Source organism: Drosophila kikkawai, chromosome 3R (assembly GCF_030179895.1).
Source record: "Drosophila kikkawai strain 14028-0561.14 chromosome 3R, DkikHiC1v2, whole genome shotgun sequence".
Taxonomy (NCBI): Eukaryota; Metazoa; Arthropoda; class Insecta; order Diptera; family Drosophilidae; genus Drosophila; species Drosophila kikkawai.
This window is the reverse complement of record NC_091731.1, coordinates 607,732-635,402: the sequence shown is the minus strand read 5'-3', so window position 1 is coordinate 635,402 and position 27,671 is coordinate 607,732. Positions and strand designations below refer to the sequence as shown.

General features: G+C 37.6%; 1 protein-coding gene and 1 long non-coding RNA gene across 6 annotated transcripts in view; one reads left to right on the top strand and one right to left on the bottom strand.

The window, feature by feature from the left end:
• LOC138928989 (rabankyrin-5) overlaps positions 1-27,671 on the top strand; it is a 280,025-nt gene that overhangs the window by 129,326 nt on the left and 123,028 nt on the right. For 2 of the 5 annotated variants that reach the window (XM_070287394.1, XM_070287393.1), the window contains exon 1: positions 10,764-10,964. The exons of the other annotated variants lie outside the window; for them this stretch is intronic. Coding sequence is in view for 1 of the 2 variants with exons in the window: in XM_070287393.1 (XP_070143494.1) it covers positions 10,961-10,964 (4 nt within the window). In the remaining variant the exon portion in view is untranslated. Of the gene's footprint in view, positions 1-10,763; positions 10,965-27,671 lie in introns of those variants that run through there. 5 annotated transcript variants of the gene reach the window in all.
• On the bottom strand, positions 14,222-14,897 carry LOC138928947 (uncharacterized). The gene is made up of 3 exons (XR_011445359.1): positions 14,647-14,897; positions 14,520-14,553; positions 14,222-14,459 (listed from the first exon to the last, which is right to left on the bottom strand). It is a non-coding gene; the product is annotated as an uncharacterized lncRNA (long non-coding RNA).

The following is a 27,671-nucleotide window of genomic DNA, read 5'->3' as shown; positions in this document are numbered from 1 at the left end:
CTGGTTCTGCCATACCGATAGCACAGTCAGTCCCGATCGCGCCAAGAGCCAAATTCAAATGTGTCCTCACTCCACAATACCACGGCTTTTATACTCTTGCCACTATTCGATTCTCTGTCCCTTTCTCTCTTGAGCGACCGGACCTCACTCAACGCCAACGCCACTCTTTAAGAGAGCTGGCAATGCCGCCGCGCTACGAATACAGCAGCAAGGAATACCTGGAATCCATGTCTTACCAGGAACCAATGTCGCAGCTGCGTATATTCAGCGACAACCAAAAGTGAGCGCCAAAAATCGTTAGCGTTCATGGAATTTAAACTCTTCTGAGAACTGCGACATATATCTTAATGTTTCAGCATACATTTTGTTCACGCCAGAAAGGCGCTTAATTTCGGGATGCAGTGTGATCCCGTACGCTCTCCTTTTCTCTCCCTCTTCCTCCGGACTTCCAGTCCTAGAGCTTCTAATCCGCTCTCCCTAGCTTTAGTTTTTTCTGTGTATTCAGTACCAATTTACCTTCTACAATAAACAGATCGACGCACGTCGCGTAACACCCCGAAAAGTCGTACGTGTTCTTATTTCGAGTGCATTTCAGCATAAAGCCGCCCCCCTCCAACACATTTCATATTTGTTGTCAAATTCAAATCACCCGCAGCAGTGAAATGAATTGCATATATAAATAAATAAAATAAATGAAAATAAAAGATAAGAATAAGATTTGTATATGGTTGCATTTACCTTTACAAAAAAATTATTTATATATATATATTCGAATACATACAAGTGAATGGTAATGGTGCCTGCATACCCAATCGTCGGTAGGGTATGCAGGCACCATCCGCTTGCATAACAACAATAAGTCCGCGCGCACACTGGCAGCGGAATGCGGAGCTGACGGCTGAGCTTATAAGCGAGCTTATCCGCTCTCTGAAACAAACGTACTGGTTGTATGAGAGCGCGCACACCGAGAGCGGAGCTGAAAGCTGATAAGCTCAGTTTGATCAACCAAACATGTTTGATTTTTTCAGCAGCTGACCCGAGCTGATTTTTTAGACTATTCTTTAAAAAATTTCCCTGATGAGCGCTTCAGTCATGGAAATTTAAATTTTTTACCAGTTATTAAGAAAAGTAATTTTTTTAATATTTATTAAAATAAAAATTTTGTCAACTTTCCGAGATACAGGGTGCCGAAGTACACTAAAAAAACTGTACATTGTCAACAACATTCTGGCGAACTGGGAGGACCGATTTCGAAAATTTAAATGCCATGATGATTTAAATAAATAGGTTATCGCATTAATTAGCATATTTTAAAAATATTAAAGAATTAAAAAAGGTTTTTTAAAGACATATTGCTTGGAAAACAATTTCTCTTAACAATTCAGCGTCCGCTTCAGGTTTCGGTGTGCGCGGCTTCAAAAAGCTCAGCTCGCTGATAATCTCTCCGCGGATAAGCTCGCTTATAAGCTCAGCTCCGCTTTCCGCTGCTAGTGTTCGCGTGGCCTAACAGCTGATTTGATTCCTCAACCCCATAAGAGCAGTCGGTGTGACACCGACTGCAATATGCTCTGTTCCTATCTCAGTAGATGGATTTTTATTTATTCGAATGCATACATATATGCAAATCATTTCACTGCTGCCAGTGATTTGAATTTGTAGACAAATATGAAATGTATGCTGAAACATTAAGAAATATATTATTATTAATATGAAATGTATGAATAAATAATTTGAAATGTATGCTAAAACATTAAGAAATATTTTATTATTACTTTTTTTTTTAATGATTTTTTGGTGCAAAAGTAAGAAATATATTATAACATATAACATTATTATTTTTACAATTAACTCAATAGTGAATATGCCCATATTGTAAGTGTACCCAGCGCGAAAAGTAGCAAAAGACCAAATATTCTTGCCGTGTACGTGAATGCATGAACACGCATAAATATAAAGAAGAGTTCAAGCGCAGAGCAACCTTCTCAACATGCGCCACCCTGCGACTGAACTCTCGCAACCAATGTGCGAGCATAAGAATGAGAGAGCGAAAACCCGAGCGCACACGAAGCTACGGGGCCTGTCGCTTCGGGCGTACACGAAGTCTCTGGGGCCTGTGGCTAAAAAATTTTTGGTTCCATTTTCGTTGTACGAAATGACCAGTCTATATGCTGTATGGTTAGTGGCTTAAGTTAGCTTGAAATGTATAAGGCTAATTTTAATATTTTACAGAATAAAACGCTCGCTCACGTGCTCTACAGCCACGGCTTAGGCCCTTGAAGTTAAACTCTCTACTCTCTCGGACCTACTTGTGTGGGGGAGTCGTTAAAGGCAACTGCACATGAAGCAAGACAATTTATTTAAAAAAAATGGTATTCATTGAAAAAAAAATCTCTCAATCTCAGCTGTTTACTCTCTTGATGTGGCAACGCCTTCCAATTTTTGCAGGTATAATTTTTGTTAAGTCAGTACCCGCCAAAACGACTAGTAAAAGAGTTCTTCGTTTGAGCGCAGCGTTTTTATATATGGATTTTATACGGTCTTCCCACACAGCGCATCTGTGAGGAACGTTTGGGATTTTTGGCAGATGCGAAACTCGTGTTCCCACAGAGCGTCAAAGTGCATCTGGCATCCGAACAGCTGATCGATCAGCTGTGGCTCATGAAAACGTAAACAAAGACTGTCGAATTGGCAGTTGCAAATTTGAAATGGAGCATTTACCAACTATTTTGGCTGTTGTACAACCGCAAAAGCACAGATTGCGTCAGAATTTATCCGCACTAAATTTAAATGAATTAAATGACAAGGAATTTTAGTTTTTCTAATGATTTTTCTCTAACAAAGAGCAAATTCCCCGAAGAGTGTCTATAGGTGGTATAGGCATCAAAAATCTTTAAAATAAGGTAGAGGTAGGCGGTTTATATTAAATAGTAACAATTGGGGACATATTGGGGCAAGAATATACAGAAAAAACGCCAACAACTATTTTGGGCGCCACGTTTTAAATATTTTTTTTTAATTAACTATCGCCTAACTATTGCCAAACAAACCGTGGTTAGATTTTAATGTGTTCTAACGGCGCACAGTAGCGCCATTTCTCATTTAGCGTTGCAAAAATCATATCTTTTGAACCAAATAAGGTAATCAAATAATTTAAACGGCATTAGACAGGTAATTGTTGTAAAATGTATATATTTACTGCATAATGTACCACGCCCACAAATACGCCCTTTGAAAGGGTATCAAAGTGAAAAAATATATTTTTTTTCAATGAAAACAATTTTTAAAAAATATTTTTTATTTAATTTTTTATGTTTATTTTTATGTATTTGGTCAAATAAAAATAATTTGAAAACTGAAAAAAAAAATTTTTTTAATTCAAAGTGTAACCGCCACGCGCTACAGCTAGTATATTTCTTGGAATGTATGAAATTGTGTCGGTATTTTGGTATATTTCACCCTGAGTAGTTTTGGTTTATGTCGTTGCATTTTCGCAGACGCAGCTCGACGCAGCCTATGAAAGTTAATTCTGGTCCAGGAAAGATCCACGTAACTTGTAGACATAGTGTAGTCGGTGGCTTTCATCGGCTTCAGAAGTTATAGACTACTTTAGGCAGAAAAAGGTGAAAAAAATAGACACCTGGCAGGTAGCGATTTACCTGTACAAGCCCAAACCAAAGTGCCGTTTTTTTTAGGTTAATTAACAGTTTATTACCTCACCTCACCAAGCTTTGAGTTGGACGTGCTTTATATCGCTCTACATTTATTCAAAGTTTTCTTAGTGAAATCCTATTTATCAAAACCTAAATTTTTGGCAAGTGGTCGGTGTTTCCGTGAACTTCATAATCAATAAACAACCGGACCTTTGTAAATAAAGTCTGTGACTTTATCGTCGTAAAACAATTTCGGTTTTACAATTGCCTTGCCTTCCTATTCTTGTAGATTGTGTTTACCGTATTTGTTGTTGGCGCTAGCTAAATCAATAACACAAATTTCTTATTTTTTGGCGCTTAGATAAAAGCTTTTATTTGTGCGCTCTTCGCTTTCTGTTTTGATCGGTCTGTTCGCCGCGAAACTTAAACAATTTAAAAAAAAAAAAAAACAATTGTATAATTTGTTTTGATCGGCCATCTCGTCGCGCAAATAAATTAATCCAATTCGTAATTTACTTGGATAAAGTATTTTTTTATTCCAATAATGGCTACGTGTTGTTTCTCTAAGTGCCCGAACGGCCAAAAAATTTCTTCGCGGCATGTCACTGTCTACTGCTGGCTCTGTGATAATATCGCTCACATTGGATGCGCCGATCTGGTGCAAAATGGATCGCGTATCACCGACCGCATTCGTGAAAATCCTGGATTGGACTGGACGTGCCCGAGCTGCCTGCATATCAAATCCGATATGCGGGTCTTCATGAGGCAGACTCACCTGGAGTTTCAGTCGTTGGCGGCCGGCTTTAAGGAGTTGTCAACTCGCTTCCAGAAGGCGGAACACCATTTCAAGTCGCTTAAACTGCTAAGTGACCCCGCAAACAACAAAAACAGGAGCAACCTGTCTGATAAGTTCTTATCTCTTCCAGACCCTGAATGCCGCCTTATGCAGTTCACCCCACGTGCCAAGCCTGCAGCCGTGGATAACGGCTCTGGTGATGATGCAGCATCTATCACAATTTCTATGGTTGAAGATCTTGTCAGACCGTTGGATCAGCAGCCTGTCAACGTTGTCCAGGTGTCCACGTTGCACGCTGCAGCCTCTGCTGAAGTTGTTGCACCAGTCCCCATTCTCGGACGGAGCGAAGCCACCACGCTCCCGGTTCAGCAGCCTGTCTACACCGATCAGGCATCCACGTCGCGTGCTGCTGCCATCAACGACGCGTCGGTGGTGTCAAATGCCAACCCAGTGGCTCCCCCGGTGGTCACTATCTCGGTGCCGGCCGCTAGCAGAAGCGGCCCCCAACAGTCGACAATTTCTGGCGTTGCCAAACGCGGACCGGTGCCTTTGGCTGGTGTTGCTCCGAAAAAACAGAGATTTTTGTTTCCCGCCTCAATCCAGGTGCTTCTGAGGGCGACGATAAGACCCACTTGAGCAGCAAATTGAATGTTTCTGTTGCTGAATTTAGTGTCTCCAAGTTCAATTTCAAGCAAAGACGCGATATATCTTCGTTTAAAATTACAATTTCTGACCTACTATTTTCTAAGGCTCTTGATCCTTCTGTGTGGCCTGAGCATGCAATTGTTCATGAATTCGAACACAAAAGTACTCCTCGTGCTCGCGGGCCTCAAACTCCTTCAACTAGGCCTCCAAAAAACTAATAGACTCTTTTGTTCTTCACTATCAGAATGTTCGTAGTTTACTTGGCAAGCTCAGTAGGCTGCACGTCAATAGTGTCTCTTTCGATGCCAATGTTATTGTCTTTACAGAAACATGGCTCAACTCCTCTGTGTCTGACTCTGAGATTTTTTCAGGGAACTATACCATCTTTAGACGTGATCGTCCTATACGGACAGGCGGTGGTGTTCTCATTGCGGTTAAATCCGATCTGGTTTCCAATATCATTTCTAAAACTGACACTGATATAGAGTTTGTGGCGGTTCGCATCCAGGTTTATGATTATTCTATCTACGTTTCATGCTCGTATATTCCACCTAGGTCTGATACCGATATTTATATGCAGCATTTATCCTTAATTCAAGAAATTCATTCTTCCCTTGGTATTAATGACCACCTTATCGTCACGGGTGATTTTAATCTGCCCTCCATTTCCTGGATGCCCTTACCTGATTCAAATGTTCTTGTCCCCACCTCACCCCACGATTTAATTCATGGTCTTATTGACCTCATTGGGACAAGTAAATTTTGTTAGGAACTGCAGTAATAACGTCTTAGACCTCATCTTTGTCTCTGAGTTTGCCAATGCCTACGTCACTAGAATTGAGCCTCTTTCTAGTCCTGAGGACGCTTATCATCCCACTTTGGAGCTAACCCTCGAAGCCTCCACTCCATTATTATTGTGTCCGGAAGCTGAGCCTGCAACGTTTCGTTGCTTTCGAAAAGCTAAGTTTACAGAAATGAACCACCACTTATCCTTAACGGATTGGACTTTCTTGAACTCCACAGAGGATCCCTCAGACATTGTAAGGCGTTTCTATGAAATAATGTACTCAGTTTTTGACATGTATGTCCCTTCATTTCCCTCACCAGAAGTTTTTCATAAGCCCCCTTGGTTTTCTCGTCGGCTTTCTTATCTAAAAAATCTGAAATCCAGACTGTTTAAAAAGTACAGCAAATCTGGTCTTCAAGTCGACCATTCGAGATATTTTACTGCTCGTACAAATTTCCTAGCAAACAATTCTGAATGCTACAGAAACCACTTAAATCGGTGCAAAATTGAGTTTCAGGCTAACCCGAAGCAATTTTACGCTTTTGTAAACTCGAAACGGAAATCTCAACAATTTCCTTCATGTCTTCATTTCGATAATGCCTCCGCTTCCAATGAGCCTGATATCGCGAACCTGTTCGCAAAATTCCTTCAGACTACATACTCACAAACTAATTTTGATAACAACACAGAGTACTCTTTTCCACTCCCGCACTCCAATTGCATTTTTATGCCTGTAATCAGCGAAGATGATGTTCTTCATAATCTCAGAACAATCAAACTTTCCTTTTCCTCTGGTCCAGATCTTGTACCTAGCTGCGTTCTGAGAAATTGTGCCAGCTCATTATGCAGACCACTGTCCAGACTTTTTCAGTTATCACTTCAGCATTCGTTTTTCCCCAAAGTTTGGAAAGAATCGTTTATCATTCCGCTTCATAAAAAGGGCAGTAAATCTAATATTGAACACTATAGAGGTATAGCAAAACTTAGTGCGATACCCAAATTATTCGAATTTCTAATTACTACTCAGCTTCAGCACCAATGTAGCTCAATAATGTCCCCCTCACAGCATGGCTTCATGAAACGTAAATCAACGTCTACAAATCTCCTTGAGTTTGTTGCTGTCATTAGAAACGAATTTAAAAATAATACCCAAACCGATGTTATCTTTACAGATTTCAGCAAAGCCTTCGATTCGGTGAATCATCAATTACTGCTGAAGAAACTTTGTCTGTTGGGTTTTCCGGTTACGTTGATCAAGTGGACTTCTACTTATTTGTCGAACCGTACTCAAAGAGTTGCATTCAAGGGTTCATTCTCAAACCTTGTTCCCGTGACTTCTGGTGTTCCTCAAGGGAGCCACCTCGGTCCTCTTCTATTTGGCATTTTCATAAATGATCTGCCCCAAGTTATTCTCCACTCTTACGTCTTGATGTATGCTGATGACGTAAAACTATGTTTGCCTCTTGTGAATCCTGACTCTGCTCAGCTTTTGCAAGCTGATTTAAACAACTTGATGTCCTGGTGCACTCACAATTTATTGTTTCTTAACAACTCCAAATGTAAATACATGTCGTTTTACCGCAGAAACTGCTTCCAGGCCAACTATTTCTTAGGCACGAGTGTTCTTGAACGTATTCACTCTGTAACGGATCTTGGTATTCTATTTACCCACAACTTGAGCTTCACCGATCACATCGGTATAATTGTCGGTAAAGCAAAGGGTGTTTTTGCTTTCGTAAATCGATGGTCTAAGGAATTCGATGATCCCTATACTACAAAACTCTTATATATATCCCTGGTTCGGCCCATACTCGAATATTGTTCGTGCGTATGGTCCCCCCAATATTCAAAGTATCAGGACCTTATCGAATCGGTACAGAAACAATTCCTTTTGTTTGCTCTTCGGGGCTTAGACTGGGACCCTCATCGCCACCTTCCTGCGTATGCCGACAGACTACGCCTTCTGGACCTGCCCTCTCTTAAGGATCGTCGTACCTGCCATGGCGTGATGTTCCTGCATAAATTAATAAATGGATATATTTTTTCCAGTAATCTTCTTAAGCAAATACGCTTTTCAGTTCCTTCTAGGCCATCACGTTACTTTCGGCCTATAGCTTTGGATATTTGCAAAACTAATTTCGAGGCTTTACAACGACATGTACTCTCTTTTATATTTTGAAATGTCATTAGACTTTAACAAAAATAATATTTTAAGACACCTATCCTTGCCTCTGACCACCTGATGTGAGTCGGAGCATATCATTAAAAAACACTCCTTATCCGGTCTGAGGTAAGGATATGGATTCAAAATGGCAGATATTTGCTATTCTTAATAAATAAATAAATAAATAAATAAATAAATAAATAAATAAATAAATAAATAAATGAATGTATCTATCACTTAAAGTAAAAACCATGACCATTGGTTTTATGGTTTTTGTGTAATATTACCTGAAATTCGACCAATTTACCCATTTTTTTTGGTATGATGCAAAAAACGAAAGAAAGTTCAACTTCGAATGGTCATATCTTCTACAAAAAAAAATCTTAAAATAGATTTTATTGCAGATTCTGAACCCTTGGAAAATTTTCTGTCGAATAAGTATGGTTAAAATCGTTTTTGCGAACATGACTTTTTCGATTATTGCAACGCTAATTGTTCGAGAGGCGCTACTGTGCGGCGGTCCATTTGGGAAAATTCGGAACGGCAAAACCTTATGGACCGTTTGTTCAACGGATGTTGAATGTGCTTTAACGTTGTGTGGGAAGACCCTATAACACATTGGAATAGCTACTAAATATTCACCTCAGGAAAAACGGAGAAAAGCTGTCAGAAACCGCACTGTTCTTTAAAATGTACATATTGGCTACTTTCTTAGATGTATTGCTGATTAACATGGCAGACATATTGAAATCACTCAATAGCAAAGGAGTAAAAGTTAGTGCTGGAAAAACATCGATGTTTGCTTACATCGATTAAAAATCGATATTCAAAAAAATTGTTTGATCTTGAATGCCAAATCTGCCTTATTGCTCGGTTTTTAAGTGACAGTTGAAAATAATCGATGTTTGACAAGTAAACATCGATGTTAGCCGATTTTAATGAAACATCGATTGTATCGAATAAACATGTTGGGCATGCTTGTAGCTTTGGCGCCACATTTCAAATTACATATCTCATTTGTTTCTCGCCAAATGTGTATACACTTTCGTAGTGATGGTCAAATTTTCAGAGTTGCACCGAAAAACTATCGCCTAACTATCGCCAAACAAACGGTCGTTACATTTTGTTGCGCTTTGATGCAGGTCCAATTAAGAAAATTCGGAACGGCAAAACCTTATGGACCGTTTGTTCAACGGACGGTAAATGCTCCATTTCAAATTTGCAACTGCCAATTCGACAGCCTTTGTTTACGTTGTCATGAGCCACAGCTGATCGATCAGCTGTTCGGATGCCAGATGCACTTTGACGCAGCTCTGTGGGAATACGAGTTTCGCATCTGCGAAAAATCCCAACCGTTCCTCACAGATGCGCTGTGTGGGAAGACCGTAATAGCAGTAACGTAAATAGAGGAACGTTTGGGATTTTTCGAAAGCATTTTGCGAAACTCGTGTTTCCACACACCGTCAAAGCGCATCTGGCATCCGAACAGCTGATTGATCAGCTGTGGCTCATGAAAATGTAAACAAAGACTGTCGAATTGGCAGTTGCAAATTTGAAATGGAGCATTTACCAACTATTTTGGCTATTGTACAACAGGAAAAGGCACAGATTGCGTCAGAATTTATCCGCACTAAATTTAAATGAATTAAATGACAAGGAATTTTAGTTTTTCTAATGAATTTTCCCTAACAAAGAGCAAATTCCCAGAAGAGTGTCTATAGGTGGTATAGGCATCCAAAATCTTCAAAATAAGGTATAGGCAGGCGGTTTATATTAAATAGTAACAATTGGGGACATATTGGGGCAAGAATATACAGAAAAAACGCCAACAACTATTTTGGGTATGCTTGTAGCTTTGGCGCCACATTTTAAATTCCAAATCTCATTTGTTTCTCGCCAAGTGTGTATACACTTTCGTAATGTTGGTCAAATTTTCAGAGTTGCACCGAAAAACTATCGCCTAACTATCGCCAAACAAACGGTCGTTACATTTAGATGCGCTTTGATGCAGGTCCAATTGAGAAAATTCGGAACGGCAAAACCTTATGGACCGTTTGTTCAACGGATGCCAGATGCGCTTTGACGGTGTGTGGGAAGACCCTATAAAGAAATGTTACGGCCTCCTTTGTACTGATAAGGCAAGACTGGCTAGCCGGCCCCCCTCAGGCGGCATTTTTCCACAGATTCCCACAGGTTGCACTATAACTCCAGCTGATCTCGAAGATCTAAACCAGTCATGCCCAGCCCATTACTCTAGCCGCTCCCATTGTTTTTGTATTTGCTCCTAGGCATAGGCAAAGCAATCGCCCTATACATGCACGACTCACTTCATAAAAAAAAAAAAAAAAAAGCAAAGCAGATTACACTGACAATTTTGCGAATTCTCTTCATTCTCCGCGTCTTTGTTGATCTCGGCAACAACACTTTCAAAGGCTTCGCAGTTATTCGCTTGTCCAAATGTAAATTGTTGTTGGATCGTCGAAAAATTTACATCGCGAAAAATCAGTTTTATTTTGCGTTGCAGGCAAGATGTTTGATATTGCAGATATGATATTTGTGAAAATTGCTTTGGTGAGCCCCAATGCATTGTTTGCTTTAACGTATTAGTAAATAAAAGGAAGTTTAATTTTCAAAGGCATTTCACAACATATCATTTTCTTTCATTTTTTTCAGTGCAGAAATTTGAAGTAAAAAAAAGTATTTGTGTTTTCATTTATGTGTATTAGTGAGCTCTGCCATAAGTTTTATGCACTCCTGATCTAAGCAAACAAAAAAAAAATAAAAACAAATTTGGACTAAAACAATCTTAGAACTAGTTCAATTGTGAACGTAATCAGCTGATAAGAATAAAAATAAGCGGTGGAGGCATCTTTAAAAAATTCTGTCATTGTTTATTTTTTTAAAGCCTTCGGTTAATTATGGGTATGTTCAAAAAATGTGTTTAGCTACATTTCTATTAACGTTTGTACATATGTACATATATATTTCCTTGCACAGATATAGGAGAAACTACAATGTACTTACATATGTACATACATATATACATACTTGTATATGTATTACTGTGCATTGATACACTTGTTTCACAATTTCATTATTAACCGGCGCGTCTTAAATTCTTAATACATATGTATGTACGTTTGTGTAAACAAAAGTCAAGTTTTTAACACAATTTATGTATGCATACATATGTATGTATATATGTGTACGGCAGAAAACTAATTTTTGGGTCAATATACATACATACATATGTATGTTGATAAATTATATATATACACTTGCTCTCATATCTCTGCGTACAGGACAATAAAAAATCATAACATTGACTTTAATGTCAAATAACTCTGCAAATATTTTGCACTGCGAATCAAAAATTGGTTCAATCTATTAGTCACTCAATTGACGTCGCCTCTTTATTTTTGCAGAATTTTGAGCCTAGCGGTTTTCTTCTAATGACCACTTTACCCAAACCCCTTTAAGGGGGGGGTAAGGTTAATTCGGTGCAAAAATGCCCACTTTTCAAAAAAATGTTGTGGCGAAACGGCTAAAGCTAGCTTAACGAATTAAATACCATATAATAACACAACATTTGAACAGTTTGTGATAAATTTTGTATTGAAAAATATTTAGAGGTAGAGGAGTTATAGGGAATCTCCCGAGACGCCTCCAAAAAAAGTTGGTTTGCGGTGTACATCCTAACTGTCCACAGAATCATCCGATCTACAAAAATTATACCTCATTCGTTAAAGGATAAGTGTCCCGAGGTATTCTCGAAGCGTTTTTATTTTTAAAATTTTTTCCCTATTTTTTATCAAAATTTGAAGTCAAAACCCCGATTTTTGACTAAAAAATTAAGTTAATTTGTTAAATAAAAAATATAAGAAAATTAAAAATTAAAAAAAGCTCGACGAGAATACCTGTAGAATTATCTAAAGAAGTTATGTTCCAAATTTCAAACCGATTGGTTCAGTATATTTTTAGTTATCGTGTACACCGATTTTCAAAATGGCATTTTTCAGGAGAGCGCTTTAAACTTTGTGATTCTCATGCATTGAACACCAACCGACCTTCGTTCAGCTCCGCATAACTTCGTCAATTTTACTATGATTGATGTAAAACTTGGACACAATATTCTTAAGATATTGAACTTTTAAAATAAAAAATAAAAAAAAATTTACGAAAAAAAAAATTAAATACCTTACCCCCCCCTTAAAAATAGCAGTCTCAAAAGTGTGCGTACAGCAAAGAAGATCGTAATTTAATGTCCAATGAAATTCTATTTTTGTTTAAAGTTCGCTTTGATTCTTTGATTAATCAATTTTTAATGGGTAATATATGCATTTGTGACTATGGTGTCTAAGGGAAAGCAGATATGCGCTTACGAAAGAAAAATCATACTTAAACTGCATCTTAAAGGCAAAAACTACAGGAAGATTGGAAAATCCATTGGCAGATCGCACTCATCTGTTCAAAGAGTTATTACCAATTACGCAAAGTCGGGATCTATCTTATCAGCGCCCAGATCTGGCCGTCCAAGCAAGTTAATGAAAAGAGAAAATTCAAAAATTCTCCAACTAGTCCAGAACAATCCAAAATTAACAGCGCACAAGCTTAAACTGGAAGGTAAGGAATGGTTTTCCAAAACCGTATCAGATAATATCATACGACGGGCAATAAAAAAAGGTGGATACAAAAGCCGCGTGGCCAGAAGGAAACCTTTTATTACCGAAACTAATAAGAAAAAGCGATTGGATTTTGCAAATGACCACATAACGAAGCCATCCGAGTTTGGCATAAAGTCATTTTTTCGGACAAAAGCAAGTTCTGCATTTTCGGCATTAAGGGGAAAAAATATGTGTGGCGGAAGAGTGGTACTGCCTTGGAAAAGCAAACTTTAATGCCTACCGTAAAAAATGGAGGAGGCAAAGTTATGATATGGGGATGTATGGCGGCCAACGGCGTGGAAAATCTTTCCTTTATAGACTCAATTATGGACCATAGGGCCTATATTGACATACTGAAGGCAAATTTGGTTGAAAGTGATAGACGGTTAGGTCTGGAAGGGGACTTTATTTTTCAACAAGATTATGGCCCGAAATACACTGCCCACAATGTCAAGCTTTGGCTTCTGTATAATACAAAAAAACAGTTGCAAACTCCTCCACAATCACCAGACTTGAATCCAATCAAACATTTGCGGGATCTTTTGGAGCGTCGTATACGGAAGCGCATCATTACATCCAAACCTATGCTAAAGGCTGTAACCTTAAAGGAATGGCAGAAAATAACAGCAGAGGATACAAGAAAACTAGTGGAATCGATGCCTAAATGTCTGAAAGAAGTTTTGAAGGCTAAGGGCTACCCGACAAGTTACTAATCTGTGAATAAATGACGAACTTCTTTGCTGTACGCAAACTTTTGAGACTGCTATTTTTAAAGGAGTTTGGGTAAAATGGTCATTATAAGAAAACCGCTAGGCTCATAATTCTGCAAAAATAAAGAGGCGACGTCAATTGAGTGACTAATAGATTGAACCAATTTTTGATTCGCAGTGCAAAATATTTTACATTATTTGACATTAAAGTCAATGTTATGATTTTGTATTGTCCTGTACGCAGAGATATGAGAGCGAGTGTATGTACATGTGTACCCTGCAGTACCATTCATCAACATTTCATCAACGTTTCATCAATAGCCGAAGCGTTTTGTTGATGATTCATCGATGAATTGCCATACAAATTACTGATGAATTTAACAGCAATTCATCAACATTTAAGGATCATTTCATCGATGAATTATTGATGAAATTCTGATGAAAGGCTGATGAACTACTGATGAAATGTTGATGAAATGTTGATGAAATACTGATGAAATACTGATGAAATGTTGATGAAATACTGATGAAATGTTGATGAAATACTGATGAAATACTGATGAAATGTTGATGAAATACTGATGAAATGTTGATGAAATACTGATGAAATGTTGATGAAATACTGACGAAATGTTGATGAAATACTGATGATTCATCGATTTTTCATCAACATTTCATCAGTATTTCATCAACATTTCATCAGTATTTCATCAACATTTCATCAGTATTTCATCAGTATTTCATCAACATTTCATCAGTATTTCATCAACATTTCATCAACATTTCATCAGTATTTCATCAACATTTCATCAAATATTCCGCTTTTTAACAATTTAATTCAAATATAATAGAAAAATTCATAAAATTTTATTGTTATTATTTATTGTATACTAAAATTAAAACACAAATATAAACAATTAACATTAAATTCATATATCGAAAGGCCTCAAGGTCTGTTTGCTCCTCGGTTTTCCGCTTTTTATTGACGTAGACCAAATTTTTTGCGCACTAACTTCTCTGGAGGCTCAGTTGGGCAATTGCATCTACAAAAAAATAATAATTAATCAAGGGAATACATAATAATACAATTAAATAGAATTTACCCAAAAGATCCTTGTTTCAATATGTTGGCCATTACTGCAGTCCGAAAAGAAAAAAATAATATAATATATAATAAATAAAATAATACACATAGGCTTTTATTTAATTAAAAACAATCACTTTACTCACCTTTTTATATATTCCTACGAGATTTATATAAAACAGAGTTTATACAAACTCTAAGAAGCCGCCAGCCAGATTTGCCAAATAGTAAAAACACTTTAATTGTCGATTTAGTTAATTAAACTTCTTTATTTCACAACCGTTCACAACCGCACGCTCTCGTTGTCTTCAAACAATTAATTCGGGTACGCATGAGCATACGACAGGAAACCAAAAACGTTCTGAGATAAGTGTCACCTTCTTTTTGGTATTTTAAACAGTGTGACTTTTGGTATTTTTAACAATTCCAATAAGGCCCGGAACGAATTTATTTAATAATTTATTTATTAATTAATGAAACACAGGACACTTCTGCATTGCAGAGCACTTCAACTTCTAATGCAAAGGGAATAAGAAGAAGCAAGACGAAACCGAAAACCGTTGGTCCGAAAATATGGAGTCGAACCTTCAAGAATCTTTAATTGCGTCTTCTACTTTGTTTCGGACTTCGAAAAACGAAGCAAATGAAAATTGTTTTTGTTTTTTTTTGCATGCACAGACAAATCGGACTCGAAGGGAGTTCGGGTCTCCGAAGGGAGTTCGGGTTCAAGTAGCAGTCGGCCGAGCGTCGATTCTGCCGGCGTCGCAGTCGGCGCGTTGATGAAAAGGCCTATTGATGAAATGTGGTACTGCAGGGTACTTTGAATTTCGTTTTTTCATAAAATGTACATATGTATGTATGTGCTTACATACATGTGTATATGTCGGAGATAAGCGTTATTTTATTCCACTGTAGTCGAGCCAGCGAATTCTGTTCGCCTGCGCAGTCAAATCATATCTGTCATCACGCCAATTTTCCTGTGGCCCTTTCACCTTTTCTTACTTTTCACTAAGACGTCAATCCCATGATACAATCATAGTATGATTGTATGATTGTATCATGGTCAATCCTAGACAATCTCAAGCTGTCTCTCTCACTCTCTCGTATTGTTGCGACAGACGAATAGACCTCACTCAGTAACAGACAGTCTTCTGTCCTTGTCCTGTTACCGACTCAACTGTCATTGCGCCTGCGCGCCAGCGACACCTACAGGGCTACCAATACCTGAGCATGCCGAATAATTCGGTTGCCAAGGCAACAAGCATTCCAAATTTGCACTTAGCAACTTTCCGACACGGCCATCCTGACAATTTACGCGTCCTCGCGTGACGTCTCTTCTAATAGCTGTAAACATAACAGTAATTTTCATTTATTATTCTCTCTTGTTTCTCTCTTTGGTCTCAACTTAACATATAATTTTCTTAAATCATTTCTTCTTTAATAAGAATCGAACAATATTACTTTAAAGTTTTCTCTTATTCTTCTTATTTCTTATTTTTAAACAAATTTTGCCATGAGATTCGGATTACCACAAACTTAAATTCAAACTATTAAAATTATTAAAATTTTCCTTTCGTTTAGCGATCTTATTCTTCATTTGTTTACAAAAGTCATGACAACAACTAGCAAAAAGTCATCCACAAGATAAACTGGACAGTCGATAAATGAGTCAATTTAGCCCACAAATTATATCCAGACAAACCGGCCATCATAAATAGCTCGTAGTTGAGTTCAAAAGCTGGTCAAATAACAATTCACCGATCATTACCAAAATTCAGCCTTACTGCAGGAAATGGCGAACCACATAACTTGGGCACCCACCTCTACAGAAAGTCGTGAAATATTAACATGTCAAATAAACTTTTTTTCTGCTTGCCACGTCAATCTATATCTTCTTTCTCTTCTCGTACCACAACTGTTACTCAACATCTCTTTATCAATTGGTACGCTCAGGCTCTTACTGCACACCCGGCAACGCTCACACGCACTTTTCGCGTCATGGTCTCTCCCTCAGGACCCTCATAGCCTTATAAATGATTCCACCTACGAGTGCCTCAGTCGGCGATCTCTCGCATTGATCTGCATTTACCTCAACACTTGCATTGCTTAACACTTCTTCATTTTCGTGTAATTCCTTTAACACGTTTACACTTTTGTGTAATTCCTTTAATTTTTTGTAATTGCTTCATCAATAATTTTAAATTCACTCTCGAGTAATAAACTTAATTTACTTTTTGGCGCAAGTCCTTCTGAAACCAATTACCATACAAATTCTGGCGCAAGTCCTTCTGCGGCCATTCATATCAACCAAATTAATCCATGTCCTTCTGCATCCATGTTACTAAGCAAACATTGCTTCATTTTCATTTTCCATCTTTATTTCATTATCTCTTTCTTAACCATTCTTAACAATTATTTCCATTTTAAATTGATCTTGCCTAATCTATATTAGTGCCCTTCCTTTTGCACCGTAGCATGTCTTGCATTGGTTGCACTACTAACTGTGCAGTTCGCCGCAAGTTTCACCCCGCCAAGTGCATCTTGCCATCACCTCTGCGGTCCTGGCATACAGCCAGATGACTACTTTAGAGCTTTACACATAATACAACTTTCAACAATCATTAAACTTAGTCATTTTGAAAATCCAATACTATTGATAAATCATGCTGAGTATTTTTTTTAACCCACAAGAAATATAGTTCTACTACCTAGTTTTACCACCAACATAAGGATCGTCATTGATCAAGTGTACCAGCATTGCACCATATCCACAAGAGCTTACATCTGTATATAATTTTATAGGATGTTGCGAGTCAACAACTAATGATCTTAGGCTCACTTGTAATAATATTAAAAACGTTCGTTCTAGTTTCTGAAAATCTTCATTCCACTTGAATATACTTGAAGTTGAAGAATCTGTTTCATGATCTAAGAAAATCGAGGCACAGGTTTTTGAAAATAAGACACCAATTCAATAAATGGTTTTACGACGGTAAATAATTGCACCAATTGAAAGGACAGATTTTTATCGTAAGTATTTTCTAGGAAATGGGTCTGATTTCTCCACCGCGCACCTCATAGCCCAAATACTGAGTAGTAGCTTCGAGAAACCCACATTTGGCAACGTTAAACGACAACCCTGGTACAGACCTTCAGTCTTCGGAAAGCCAATTCTTCCGAGTTTGCCATGATTGACACGTCATCTATGTAAACTATCGCAAACAATCATTCTAAACTCCAAATGCCTTAACAAGAGCATGATGAAGGTAGAAGATGCAGTCTTCGGACCAAACGGCACGGCAAGGAACTCGTAATGCCCTCCAGGATAGCACGAAATATTTTTTTCAACAAGTTCCTTACAAATTAGTACCCGAGTTAAGATTGAGAAACATTTTCCTTCACAGAGTCTGACATAAGCGGCAAAGGTTACTTCCCGAAACCATGTTCGAATTTTGTTCTCAATAGGCACATCCCTTTGTAGCACACAGCTCGCCAATGTAAATACAAATGGGCCAACAACATTGGAATCTTACATATCTTTAGTCAATAACTTTACGTCCACACCATGTCTGTAAAGACACCTCTGCACTATTCCATGTCTACTAGACGAATTTCTAATGCACCAGTATATTAACATGCTAATTTTGGAATTCGATATATGAAGTCATTCACAAAATAGTTCAACATTTCTTCCAGGCAACATACAACTATTAATTAGCTCGCTGTAATTGTTAATCACATATTCCAGTTTACATTTCGTATTTCATTAACTACTTCGGCCCCTCAGAGCGCAAAGCGCTTGCTTAAATCATAACCAGCTTCTACTCGTAATTACATGAAATAGAATCCTCAGGCTGAATTTAGAAGTCTGTATTTTTGCAAACTTTGAACATTGCTCTTAACCGCATTCAGCTCACCCGATACTGTCACTGTATGCCCCTAGGTTGAATCATCGCACACAAATCAACTCGCTTCTCTTTGTAGTTGTTGTTGCTGGCTAATACTTATCTAGTGCACACTCCAGCTCTCTGTACTTCAGCCATAGTTCTGTGCTGTTGTTTCTTCTATTTTTCTTAACTTTTCTGGCCGACAATGATGACAAGAATGACGTTTCACTTGCAACCGTCCGGTTCAACCCGCGACCAGTGTATACGCTAGCTTATAACGGCTCTGGAGTCTTGCACCACGCAGCTGCGTCGGCTGCCGATGCGCCTGGGTCAAACGGAGGCCACATGGTGTCAACGTCGCGCGCCGCACAGTAGCGTCTTTTCTCATTTTACTTTGCAAAAATCATAACTTTTGAACAAAACAAGATAACTACATAATTTAAACGCCATTTGACAGGTAATTGTTGTAATTTACATATGTACTGGAAAATGTGCCACGCCCACTTACTCGCCTTTTATAGGGTGTCAAAGTGAAAAAATATATTTTGTTCAATGAAGGCAATTTTTTTAAAATATTTTTTATTTAATTTTTTATCTTTATTTTTATGTATTTGCTCAGATAAAAATAATTTGAAAACAGAAAAAAAAAATTTTTTTTATTTCAAAGTGTAACCGCCACGCGCTACAGTTAGTATATTTATTGGTTAGTATGAAGCTTATTCGGTATTTTGGTATATTTAACCCTGAGTAGTTTTGGTTTATGCTGTTGCATTTCCGGGGACGCAGCTCGACGCAGCAGATGTAAGTTGATTTTGGTCCAGAATAGACCCACAAAGGTCGTAGTTATAGTGTGTATAGTGGCTCAGCCCATCCAAAAAAGATATACAGGCCTGTTCTAGTTTCCACTTCCGTAAAATTTATTCGGATTCGGATTTCCCTGACCTGTTCTAGTGTTCACTTCCGAAAAATTTTTACGGATTCGTATTTCCCTCTGTTAAGTCTCTGTTAATTTGCAGACGAAACGCACGGAAACTTTCCGTGTGCCATTTGGCCGGCGGATTCAAATCCGCAAAATCAGAAATTAATTATTTTAAAATACAATGCGATTATGTATATTACAAATGTTAATTGTAATCTATTCCTAGAGGTTTTGGGAACATTATTGCATAATTGAATTAGCTAATACTAAAGTACTTGATTTATAAATAATTATTTTGTGGGTGCACCTTAAAATCGGTTCGATTCTAACCTTCAGCATTATTGCAAATCCGCTGCCGCTGTGTCGTATTTGAGAGGGACCATTTAAGGGTTGTCAGCGTTTCAAAAAAAACGGCATATATTTAAGATTAATTTCGAACAATTACTTTTTATGTTGTTTTACAATTAAAATATCTGCTATTAGGTAAAGTATATGAAAAAGTGTTATTCTTTAAAATACCAGCCAATTCAATCCACAAACTGAACTAAATTTTATGCGAAGGGCATTTTTTCTAAACCCTCGGCAACTCTACTTTCCAGCATTTTGCCACCAGAACAGCTGATTGCAATTACAAATATTTCAAAATGTTTATTTCCTGTCTTAGTGCTTATTCCTTAGATTTTATTATTTAAATTAGTGCTTCATTACTATCTATGAGTTGGAGACTACAGCGGGCCAAAATTTGATCAGCCCCTTTTAGCAAATCTTAGACAAGGGAATCTCTTTTGTTGAAAGCGACCAGCTGATTTTGTTTGGGAATTTAAGGGAAATTAAAAAAAATTTCCTTAAATCACCAAGGGAAATTCGCTTATGTTAAAGGGAAATCCGCAAATGTTATCAAATTCACTTCCGAATGGAAACTAGAACAGGCCTGATAGACTACTTTAGCCAGAAAAAAGTGAAAAAATGGACACCTGGCAGGTAGCGATTTACCTGTGCAAGCCCTAACCCAATTCCCCTTTTTTTTGGATTGGGTTACAGGTTATGAATGTGTCTATTATTTAAAGCAAAAATCATGGCGATAGGTAATATAGTTTTTGTGTAATATTACCTGAAAGTCAACCAATTTTTCCTTTTTTTCTTATGATGCAAAAATGGAAACAAATTTCAACTTTGAATGCTCATATCTTCTAAAAAAAAATACGAAAATTGATTTTACAGCAGATTCTGAATCCATGGGAAATTTCCTGTTGAATAAGTATGGTTAAAATCGTTTTTGCGACAACGACTTATTCAATTTTTGCAACGGCTTTTGTTCGAGAGGCGCTACTGTGCGCCGGTTGCACTGTTAACGCTTGTTTTAGCGTGTCCACAAACTTATCACTGCATTTAATATCGACCGTGAAACGCTAAATCAGAATGTCCGCGAGGCTATGGTGAATCCCACTTCTGATGTCGGAGATAAGCGTTATTTTATTCCACCGTAGTCGAGCAAGCGAATTCTGTTCGCCTGCGCAGTCAAATCATATCTGTCATCACGCCACTTATCCAGTGGCCCTTTCACCTTTTCTTACTTTTCACTAAGACGTCAATCCTAGACAATCTCAAGCTGTCTGTCTCACTCTCTTGTATTGTTGCGACAAACGCACAGACCTTACTCAGTAACAGACAGTCTTCTGTCCTTGTCCTGTTACCGACTCAACTGTCATTGCGCCTGCGCGCCAGCGACACCTACAGGGCGACCAATACCTGAGCATGCCGAATAATTCTGTTGCCAAGGCAACAAGCATTCCAAATTTGCACTTAGCAACTTTCCGACATATACATATGTACATAACACATACCCAGCAGACAAAGAGCGGTTTCAGTGCGGATGGATCCGAGAAATGTCCGCTAAAAATATTAAATACGAACAAAGAATCGGAGTTTCCGCATTAGGTTCGGGGAATGCTCAAAAACGGACGCGCAAACGGATGAAATGCAAACCGTGTGGCGTTGCTCGTGAATATGCCAAAAACGTATTGCTAACGGACACTGAAACGTACAGTGGGCGGCCAAATAGCGGACTTACCGCAATAGGTTTGCCTAATTGTCGAAACCTGGCACGAAAACAGATACTGAAACGGGCGAACACTGGGACCCGTGCAAATGCCGCAAATGTCCCGCTAACGGACACTAAAACGCACTGCACGCGTTAAAAATCTTGTCGTCAACGAAATTTCTAGAACTCGGTGAACGGTTCTTCTCCTTCCATCTTTTGTCGCTTGCCTGTTTTTTGTTATTTCGCTGCAAATGAGCGAGAGGCAAATATTATTGCATCATCTTTAAACTCTTTTATACCGTCGCGACTCTTTTCCTTTTGACCGGCGAGTTGTGTGGACGTGAGTGAACAGTTTTTTACAAGAAGCACGTGTTTTCAACGGTAAGTGTTAAATTTTAATTGATTAATGTGTACAATCTCTTACTAATCAACTAATATTTACTAGATTTATATTTATTTATGCTGGCAAGACTTAATTTCCGACGAAGTGGCGCGCCAATGGTCCTGGTTTGGGACAGAGTCCAAAATGTGCATTCGAGAGATGCTTATGACGTCATCCGTCAAAGGTATGTATATTTTTCGTATGTTTTTATACCCTTGCAGGGTATTATAATTTCAGTCAGAAGTTTGCAACGCAGTGAAGGAGACGTTTCCGACCCTATAAAGTATATATATTCTTGATCAGAATCAACAGCCGAGTCGATCTAGCCATGTCCGTCTGTCCGTCTGTCCGTTTCTACGCAAACTAGTCCCTCAGTTTTAAAGCTATCTGAATGAAACTTTACATATAGTCTTCTATATACTCTCACTGCTATATATGTCGGAACGGGCCGGATCGGACGACTATATCATATAGCTGCCATACAAATGTTCGATAAATTTTTAGAAAAAAAATTATAACTTGGCTGTTTTTCAACATTTTTGCACAATTTGGCCATTATATATTATTTCAGAATTTTGGTAAAAATTTAATGAAAATCGGACTACTATATCTTATAGCTGCCATAGGAACGATAGGGAAAGTAAAAGAAAAAATTATAACTTCGTTGTTTTTCAACGTATTTGCATCTAATTTGAAACATGAGCTTCTGGTATTATTTCAAAATTTTGGTATAAATTTAATGAAAATCGGACGACTATATCTTATAGCTGCCATAGGAACGATAGGGAAAACGATAGAAAAAATTATAACTTCGTTGTTCTTCAACGTATTTTCATCTACTTTGAGACATGAGTATTTAGTATTATTTCAGAATTTTGGTAACGATATTATGAAAATCGGAGAACTATATCATATAGCTGATCCGTAGATGTAGAGAAAATGTAAAGCTGGGAATGTAAACTGTAACTGTCAAACTGTAAACATAATAAGTATAGGTAAAATGTTATGAAACTCCGTTTAGTGTCTGTTTTCGGCATTATAATTTATAATATAAATATGAAAACCAATCTGCAAGGGTATACAAACTTCGGCGTGCCGAAGTTAGCTTCCTTTCTTGTTTAATTTTTATATACTTATAATAATTTATATTTTTACAGCCGCTTTCATGAACAAATTTGCGTTGGAGGGCGCATGATTTCGATAGAGTGACACAAAAGCAGAATGCACAGGACGGTTTGTAGTAGTATTATTTGTTTTAAGTATTACAAATCTTAAGTTAAATGTTTATTTTTTAAGTTAAATAATGATAAATAATAAATAATGATAAACATAAATAAATGTATGTTTTATTTACATTTAAAAAACCCGAAATTCTAAAAAATGTAGTTGGAAATAGATATTAAAAATGTATCTGAAACGCATCGTCAAAAGACCGCAAACGGTACTTTTTCGGGTATCGCCAAAGGTCCGCAAACAATACTTTTTTTTAGTATCGCCACAGGTCCACTAACGGTACTTTTTCGGGTATCGTAAAGGGGGTGCTATCGGTTCTTTTTCCGGTCTCGCCACAGCGTCCGCAAGCGCTATTAGTTCGTGCTCCGAAAATGAGAGGTTTTGCTGCCACAAACCCCAGGACATGTAATTTACTTTGTTATCATTCTTGAGCCTAAAATCGGACGTTTTGTCCGGCTGCGGTCCGCAAAACTTCAGTTTTTAATATTTTTTACGAAGTTTTTGTCTGCTGGGATGCTATGTTCGTACCAGTCCCCGAAGATTCCTCGCGGACTTATTATGAAGTTCAGGGAAATCCACGGTGAAAGCTTTGTGAATTTCAGTAGATTAAAAAAAATAAAAGAGTATAAAACGGGGAATTTGGAGTCCCTGGTGAATTCTTCAAGGAGTTTCTCACGATTTCGAGAAAAAAATCCTTGCCGAATCCCATGGAAGTTTCAAAGCAAAGCCCCCGCGGAATAGCCGGAAGTCCAAAGAATTGCCTAAAGAAATTGCAGGAGAACAGGAAATTCTATAAAAAAATTTATGAAAACTCCCCGCGAAGTCATTTGTTCCTTATTTACATATTTATATGTACATACATTGCATATTTTTATCTATTTACATATGTGCGTCTGTATGTATGACATCTTTAAATCGGCACTGCCGGTAAAATAGAAAAATATCTCCAAAATTTAAACGCCGTTTTTTTGACAAACGCTTTGTTTAGTTAACTAACAAAAAATTATATTCCTAATTATTAAAATATGAAGCAAATCGTCCTATTACTGATATGGTAGTGAATTAAGTGGTCTACCTCTAAAATGAAAAGTCTAAAAACATGTGTCAATTTAATTTATAATGTTATTGTACCAATATTAAGATTATTATCAATATACGGAATATTTTTGTTTCGAAATATTTGATCCGAAACCACACATGATTTTCCCAAAACATGTCTTTTTGTCATTTCTTGAAATGCAGTCTGTCTTAACCAGTCATGCCCAGCCCTTTGCTCTTGCCGCTCGCTAGAGCTGGAAAAAACATCGGCGATGTATCGATACATCGATGTTTTTCAAAAATCGGGAAACATCAAGATTTCAAAACATCGATGTTCGATGTTTTCTTCTTTTAAGGGGGGACATCTGAGTAACTGGCAAAAAAAAAGCCCATTTTCTAGAATTTTTTTTGGCCAAATGAAAAAGCCAATCGAAAAATTTTAAAGTAGGTTTGATAATGTTAGATGTGAACTACAAAATAATTGTTTTTTTTAATAAATCGAAAACAAAATGGCGTTCTTCGTAGGCCCTATTTTTTTGAAAGGGGTCCATGGCCGAAAACCTAACGTCCTTAATTTTTGATCTAGAACAAAAAATCAAATTTTGTTAGTTTCTGTATCTCAAACGCTATCGACACACGTAGAATTTTTTTGATATTTTGATCACAAAATTGTTAATAAAAAAAGTAAGTAAAAAAAAAAAAATTGTTCGATTTTTAAAAAAAGTTACTCAGATGTCCCCCCTTAACAGATATTAAATGACACCGCTTTCAAAACATGCGTTTTGAAATACTTATGCGTTCCGGCAACCTCTACTGAAAGTGGGAGGATCTTTAGCAAGGCAGGCCTTGTTGTCAGCGAAAAGCGAAGCTCGCTTAAGCCAAAAAATGTTAATATGTTTTCGAGAGAGGCTGTAAATGAAACGAGCGTCTGACGTTGTTGAGTTGATATTTCAAACTACATTTTATTCGTTCAAATCCTAGCTTAAATAGCTAACATGAGAATGTACATTATTGATCTTAGTTCTAGACTCACGCATCGGACAGTTCCCGATCGTGGGAAATACTTTAAGTGCGATAAGGGAGCACACAGTCACCCCGATAGCACATATGGTATCTTAAACAAACCCAGACCGCTCGCAGGAGGTCATATTTCCGGTTTGCTTGTATTTACGTATGTGACTAGCGCTACAATTATAAGTGTAAACTTGCTGCGCTAGGATAATAATATAATAAAATATAATATATGTCGGAAAGTTGGTTGCTTAGTGCAAATTTGGAATGCTTGTTGCCTTGGCAACAGAATTATTCGGCATGCTCAGGTATTGGTAGCCCTGTAGGTGTCGCTGGCGCGCAGGCGCAATGACAGTTGAGTTGGTAACAGGACAAGGACAGAAGACTGTCTGTTACTGAGTGAGGTCTGTTCGTCTGTCGCAACAATAGGAGAGAGTGAGAGAGACAGCTTGAGATTGTCTAGGATTGACGTCTGAGTGAAAAATAAGAAAAGGTGAAAGGGCCACAGGAAAAGTGGCGTGATGACAGATACGATTTGACTGCGCAGGCGAATAGAATTCGCTGACTCGACTACGGGTGAATTAAATAACGGTTATCTCCGACATATACGTAGGCCCAAGTGGCGGCTTTACTTATAGATAGACAAATGCAGTACATTGCTGCAAAGATTTAATACGTGTTTGTGTGTTCTTTCTGAACATATGTTATTATTTTTAAACAAAAATGATTGCATACCTTAAGTTAAGTTATTTTACTTTTTCTTTTGAGTAGAACTCGATATTGTTTTCCATTTTAGTTTTAATTGAAGTGTGATTTAGTTTTTATTTTTGTTTTGAAGGAAAGAGAAGAAATACAAGCAGAAATATATGGATCTCAAATAAAGCGTAATTTTTCATCAAGAGCTTTTACACATTCGATTTAATTATGATATGATATGGAGTAAAATACATTTTTTCAAAAACACACCCTAAAATAATTCGATGTATCGATGAACAACATCGATGCAGGTAAACATCGATTATTTTCCAGCTCTACCGCTCGCATTGTTTTTGTATTAAAAATTTATTTTATGCATACTGAATATATATACCAAAAATATAAGCAGCCAAGTACCAGAACTCTTTAGAGAAGGCGGCACTCAGAATGATAATGAGGTGTGCTAAATATGAGGAATCGACGAAAAAGCGATTTTAATCTCGCCAATACAAATAAAAAAATAAAAACATTATCCAAATGTCTATGGGCTCAAAAAAAAATGCACAATGTTGCAATGAAAATTTCAATATCGAATATATAATATTCAACAAGAAACAAAGTACTAAAAAAGAAAGGAAACTGACTTGGGCACGCCGAAGTTTGTATACCCTTTGAAAGAGCTCCAAATAAATTAGAAGTCTTCATGTGTTGAGTTTTTGTAAGAAACTGATTTTATTCCATTCAAACCCTAGCTTATATAGCTAACATGAGAATGTACATTGTAGATCTTAGTTCTAGACCCACGCATCGGACAGTTCCCGATCGTGAGAAATATTTTAAGTACGATAAGGGTGCAAACAGTCACCCCGAAAGAACATATCTTAAACAAACCCAGACCGCTCGCAGGAGGTCATATTTCGGGTTACTTGTTACATAGGCTCAAGTGGCGGTTGTATTAATAGATAGATATGGTGCTAGGCCGTGCTCTGCTGCTGGGACTTTATCGCTAACAGATGCTTCTTATCTAAAACCGTGTTCATGTTTGAACACCCTTGCTGTTTGCAATTCAACAAGAAACAAAGTAGTAAACAAGAAAGGAAGCTAACTTGCAAACCCTGAAGTTTAAATCCCCTTGCTGTTTGCAATTACTAATTTTACTAATTATTTTTACTGGGTTTGAGGGAATTAGAGCTTTGGGTCTATTTTCGCAGTTTTCTTTATATCTCGGCTCATTGAGGATATGCCGTAATACCCGATATGTCAGTATACAAAATTTAAAAATTTATTAAGAATATCAAATATCTGCCTTTTTAAATCCATATCCTTACCTCAGACCGGATAAGGAGTGTTTTTTAATGATATGCTCCGACTCACATCTGGTGGTCCGAGGCAAGGATAGGTGTCTTAAGATATTATTTTTGTTAAAGTCTAATGACATTTCATAATATAACAAAAAGTACAGGTCGTTGTAAAGCGAACATAAAACGCGAAAAGGATCGTGTGCCTCGAAATTAGTTTTACAAATATCTAAACTTATAGGCCGAAAGTAACGTGATGGTCTAGAAGGAACTGAGAAAAGTATTTCACTTCAAAAACACCCTTTAGGTTAGGTTATACCGGACGGCCCTCGAGGGGCCACACATAGGCCAACATGGCCCATAGCTATCCGGGGAAAATCCTGGATGGACCTAGAGACTATTTATGCGGGTTTCGAGATCCTTGAATATAAAGGTTTTTTTCGCAAAGGCAAGGAGTTCGCCTGGCATTCTCCTGGAGGCATCTTCTAGCGATGCCAGAACTGGAGAGCCTAGGTATCTCATTCTTGCCCTCGTTAGGGCCGGACATTTGCAAATGAGATGCTCCAAGGTTTCGATTGCCTCGGATTCATCACATTTCCGGCATTTGGCGTTGTCGGTAATACCCAGCTTGACTGCATGTGCAGCAGACAAGCAGTGACCTGTTAG